Here is a 6,212-nt window from a genome sequence, read left to right on the forward strand (position 1 = left end):
AATAATAATAATAAATATCAGACAATATCAAACACGAAAAAAAAACACAGTTTATGCTGTCACATCTCATGTACACGGACGACATAAAACTTTATGCATCCACACAAAAACAACTTCATCAACTCCTACAAATCACACATTCATACACCAAGGACATACAAATGGAGTTTGGCTTAGACAAATGCAAAACACTTCACATAGAAAAAGGAATCCTGAAGAAAGAAGATTTTGCACTCGGAAATGGAGATGTTATTGAATCCATGGAAAAGGGCAAATTCTACAAGTATTTAGGATTCCAAGAGGCCAAACTAACAGAACATACACAAATAAAGCAAATATTAATTAAAGAATACCAAAGTAGGTTAAATGCTATCCTCAGAACACAGTTAAATGCAAAATACACAGTTAAAGCAATAAATACATATGTCATCCCAGTACTCACTTACTCTTTTGGAGTTATACTATATTGGACTAACACAGATCTTGAGCAACTCCAAAGGAAAACAAGAACAACACTAAGCGTAAACAACATCATCCTAAATCTGCCATAGAAAGATTAACCCTTCCACATAAAGATGGCGGACATGGCCTGATTGACATTATAAACCTTCACTACAAACAAATACAGTCACTGCGAGAGTTCTTCTACAAAAAGCAAGAAACATCACAGTTACATAAAGCAGTAACTTTAGCAGACTCAAATAACACACCATTAAACTTACATCATACAGACATGACACAACATATAAAAAGTATAGACACCATCAAGCAATCATGGGCTCAAAAGACACTCCATGGCAGGCATCCTTATGACCTGGCCCAGGATTTTGTTGACAAAACTGCGTCAAACAGCTGGTTAGATCGGGGATGCCTCTTTGGGGAGATGGAAAGATTCATGATTGCCATACAGGATCAGGTCATAAATACTAAAAACTACAGAAAACACATACTCAAAGATACAACACTCTCAAATGACACATGCAGAAAATGTCACATCATGCCAGAAATTATACAACACATTACTTCTGGGTGCAAGCTCTTGGCGCACACAGATTATTTATACAGACATAATCAAGTAGCAAATATAATCACAAGAGCTTGCAAAAACACAAATTATTAGACATCCACAAACCATACTACAAGTATATTTCACAGACATTATTGGAAAACAACACGCACAAAATGTACTACGACAGAGCCATAATCACAGATAAAACAATTTACCACAACAGATCAGACATCACACTCATTGACAAACAATAAAATCATAAACATTATGGACATAGCCATTCCAAACACTCACAATGTACAAAACACATTCACTGAAAAAAATTAGCAAGTACACAGAATTCGCCCAGGAAATAAGGCATCTGTGGAGGATGGAAAGGGTGCTTATTGTACTTGTCATTCTCTCCTGTACAGGTGTGATACCACACACACTACACAAAAGCCTGGGAACATTACAATTGANTGCCATAAATATGCTAACATTTTCAATCCTAATCTGTTGCATCTAAATAAATAAATACTCATTGTATAATTATTATATATATTTAATATAAATTTTAAACTTTTCAAAATTGTATTTTTTCAATGTTATGAATTATATTAAACCTCAATTTATTTGACTGAATCTAATTAAAAGAGATTTTTCTGCACTTTCCAAATTTTTTTCTTTTTAATAGTCTGGGAAGCTGTCATATGCAGTAGAAACTACTTATTATAAATATTATAACACTTATAAGTCATTTAATTTTATAAAAATTAACACCTTCCAAAAGATAAAAGTTAAAATATAAATGAATGAATAAGTTCACCAAAAAACTTCTTTAATTAATTAAAATCTAACATATAAAGAAGAAAACTTGATGGTTTGTTCTTTATACATTTTGGCACAGTTTGAGCAAGTGCAATGAAACTTTCCAGAGACCATCCAGGAGAGGTCAATGACTACTTTTGGTCTAATTAACTTCAACCCCCCTGCCTACAACAGGCTGTCCTTTCTATCTGACCAGCAGGATGATGGCATTCAAATAGGAAAATTAATATAAAGTTACTAGTAAGAACAAAATATGATTTTAATGTTTTCAAGGATGCCAAGTTTAAATATTTGGTTCATTTTTTAATGGTATGCTAAGAGTTAATGTTAGAAAAAATTTGATGTCTTAGAATTATCTTCTTGTGCAGACAAAAGTTGACACTATTTCTGTTGAAAAACATCAATCCCTGTTTATCTGAACACTGAAATTGCACCATTCTGTTCCATCCAAGAAGTGCAATAAACATGATAATAATAGACTAAAATAACCAAACTCCTAATATGGTTTTCATTTTAATGTTTGTTGTTCTTACTTTTTTGCTCAGGCAGTGCCAGACATATATTTTAGTGTACTAATAAAACTTTGTTTATTGTAATCAGTTTCAATTGTAGTTATCAATTATTATAATCAATTTGGATGTTCTTATTTGATTTATAAAAGTTTATACAAATTAACTGAATAAAGATTGAAACTTGCCTAGTGTTGAAGAAAAGTCACTTCATTATGCCAGTATACAATACATAAATACAACACGGTTTCGACAACAACAACAAGTTTATACAAATGTTTCATTTTTTTGAACATTTGTATCTATAAGCTGATGTTGGCCTAAGCTAAAAGTAGTTTTAAAAACTCTTTTCATGATAGCAACCTCAACATGTGGCTGATAATATGCGATTGTTAATCAGCGTCATTAACAGTCTTATTCATTGCTTTAAGCATTAATCATTTTAATTGCTATTTGCTCTCAATACAATAGTTTAAGTTGCAGGCATTTCTTACTTCAAATGTGCATTTGCTGCTATTAAAGATAGTATTTAAAAAATAACAAGCAAATATACTAGATGAATTACTATTAATTAAGAATAAAAATTATAATTAATAAATCTTCCAAAGTTACATATTTTTAACCTTTTTTAACATGTTATTTCAATGACAGAGAATTTCTAATTGCAGTCTTATTTATTTACTCCACTTAACGTTATCAATTTGTTGTTGTTATCAGTTCAATCAAGTAGCAAAGTGATTACAATAAGTATTATATCTACTGTATCAATAAAAATGGAAAGTTTTTCTTTCATAGTTAGAAAATAATTGAGAAAATAAATGAAATCAATAAAATTTATTACTAAAAAAAAGTATCTAAAATATTTTACTAAATTTTATTTTTATCAGAAAATAATAACTCCATATTATTTGCCATCTTCATTAATATATATATAAACTTTAAATGCCTTAAGTTTTTATTCAAAAATATTTCATTATGTTCAATTCTGTATCTGGACTGCTGTATGTTACTATGTATATAATTCGTCTCTGTAATCCAAAAGGTTTTTTGGTAGACGGACTTTTTTTTAAAGAATAAAAGTGAGTTCCTAACTAAAAGTTTTGCTGTGAGTCCGTCTACCAAAAAACCTTTTGGATTACAGAGACGAATTATATACATATTTCATTATGATTTGTCTTCAACTGTAGTTCAATGAACTCTTTAAACACAAAATATTTTTCATTTATGTGCAATATCATAATTATGAATGATTTAAATTTATAAAAATTCTTTAAATATACATTTTAAATTAAGAATAAAAAAATAAAAACAACAATACTTAAGAGCTTCAAAATAAATACAAATCAGTAACTGATTGCACAAAAGTGAATATAAAATATGCTATATGTGAATATTAAACAAAAACAAAAATAAACATTAGACTAAAAATGAATTAAATTATAAAAATATCATATATACTGTATATCAAAAAGTTCTACATCCTTAATACATTATTTGATTAAGTTTCTTTTATATCTTTTCATATTTTCAGTAATTTCTGTTTCTCTACCATTTACAACATTTTTTTCATATATGATAAATCATTATATTTTTAGAAAGATTAAATCATTTGTAAGTTTTTGACATTTTAACTTATTTATTCAGCCATCTTTGCATTGATATCTGCATATTTTGATTAGCAAAACTCAATTTTTAAATGCAACACAAAAATAAAATACTATCAGAATATTTCTGCACTATTTCTATTTCTAACGGAAAGCGTATTGGTTTCTTTGAAATTAATACCGACCCCTTTTTTAATTGCCTTATATATCTCCAGTGATTCGAGGTACTTGAATGCTTTCCGTAGCATGGCGCGCCATGTTTGAATTAAATCCCAATGATTAAAATGCGCATTGAAGATATTTTAAATTATGGAGGATATTTACGTCATGATCTATGTGAAATCAATTGATTATTTATTTGGATATGTTTTAAATATTTTACATATTTTAATTTTAACACATCATATTCGAATTACGTCGTTAAACAGAACTTTCAAAAACGTTCTATTCGACTAGCTGTTAGTTCGATATCGTCAATACCTGAGGATGTCTATTACATATAGACGAAAATGTTCGTAGAAAGAATTCTTCTGCTGGCTTATGAACTGGATATGGTTTATTTGGTGAGTCGGATATAATTAAAACAAAATAAATTGTAGCTATGTGTCGATTCCACGCGACACGTCCATACATGTAAGCTGAACAGAAGTGTGGGGGAAGTGAGTAATCAATCTTGCCAATTCGTCTTTTGTTTGAGCGCCACAAAAGCGCTTTTGTGTCTTTTGTATGGCGCTCAAACAAAAGACAAATTGGCAAGATTTGAAAATCGCGTAACTCCGGGTTCGCGTAAGTCGAGGTATTACTGTATACATACATATACACTTGCACAAACACAATTGTTATTATTATGTATAAATTAGGTAAAATTTTAAATTATTGAAATAAAATAATACATANAAAAAATATTGGAGTAGCCCAAGATATAGCCAAAGATTGCAGCGCCACAGCACTAGCAAAAATTTAAATTTACCGACTGGAATTCTTTCGGATAACTGACATTTCGGATAAACGACGCTCTACTGTATATATTTCTCCCCCCAGACTACAAATTAATCTTTCTATAATGCTGAGAATAACAACTTAAAATTGATCCATTAAGATATAAATGTTATCATTAAATACTTACATGACAATTTTTTTTTTAAATAAAGGGCAATCCAAGGTAAATGTTTCATATTCACCACCTTCTCCACAAACATTTAATCCATATTTTTCTTCCTTAAAATATTTAGATTTTATAATTAATGATAAACATTAAATAATTTTGCAATCAAATAATTTTTAAAAGCACAGTTTTAATAATAAAAATAAATTTGATAATGCATACCATTTTGACCATGTGATCATAAATTTCATGAAGACTTTTACCAAGATGCTGTTCAGGCTTTAGGCCTAAAGATAATTTCTTTATTAATGTCATAAAAGTATTAAAATGCAAATAAAAATAACAAGTAATATTTATTACAGTAAATATAACTGTATATGATAACAAAAGTATCAACTAAATATATATATACACAGAAGAATCTAATAACATGAGAAACTTAATGCATTGTAAATTTATATTTAAATGTTTTTGGTTCATACTAAAAAATTAAAAACATTTATATGTTCTTAATATATATGTGTATAGATACAGACCTATCAAATCCCTTAAAATAAAAAGAATCAAATCCCTTAAAATAAAAAAAAAAACTTAAATTTCTTATTTAGTGTTCAAATAAATTAATAATCTATTGTTCTCACAGAACTATTTCAAACTATAAAAATATTGTTTTCACATTATCTTATTTCAAAGAAAAGATTATTATTATCTTGATATTAAAATATTGCCAAATTTTCCATAATTAAAAAAAAATAATAATAATTATGAAAAATTTTGCAATGTTTTAGTGCCAACACAAATGGATAATAATAATAATAAATATCAGACAATATCAAACACGAAAAAAAAACACAGTTTATGCTGTCACATCTCATGTACACGGACGACATAAAACTTTATGCATCCACACAAAAACAACTTCATCAACTCCTACAAATCACACATTCATACACCAAGGACATACAAATGGAGTTTGGCTTAGACAAATGCAAAACACTTCACATAGAAAAAGGAATCCTGAAGAAAGAAGATTTTGCACTTGGAAATGGAGACGTTATTGAATCCATGGAAGAGGGCGAGTTCTACAAGTACTTAGGATTCCAACAGGCCAAACTAACAGAACATACACAAATAAAGCAACGATTAATTAAAGAATACCAAAGTAGGTTAAACGC

At 28.7% G+C, this 6,212-nt stretch overlaps 1 protein-coding gene across 1 annotated transcript in view; it reads right to left on the reverse strand.

Moving 5' to 3' along the window:
• Positions 1–6,212, reverse strand: part of LOC111627398 (diphthine--ammonia ligase-like) — a 29,242-nt gene that overhangs the window by 10,714 nt on the left and 12,316 nt on the right. The window contains exons 4-5 of the mRNA XM_023370959.1: positions 5,260–5,340; positions 5,059–5,150 (exon numbers count right to left, since the gene is read on the reverse strand). Of these exons, the coding sequence (XP_023226727.1) occupies positions 5,059–5,150; positions 5,260–5,340 (173 nt within the window). The remainder of the gene's footprint in view (positions 1–5,058; positions 5,151–5,259; positions 5,341–6,212) is intronic.

The sequence above is a fragment of the Centruroides sculpturatus genome, unplaced genomic scaffold (genome assembly GCF_000671375.1).
Source record: "Centruroides sculpturatus isolate CEXI.00-Female unplaced genomic scaffold, Cexi_2.0 scaffold434, whole genome shotgun sequence".
Lineage (NCBI taxonomy): Eukaryota > Metazoa > Arthropoda > Arachnida > Scorpiones > Buthidae > Centruroides > Centruroides sculpturatus.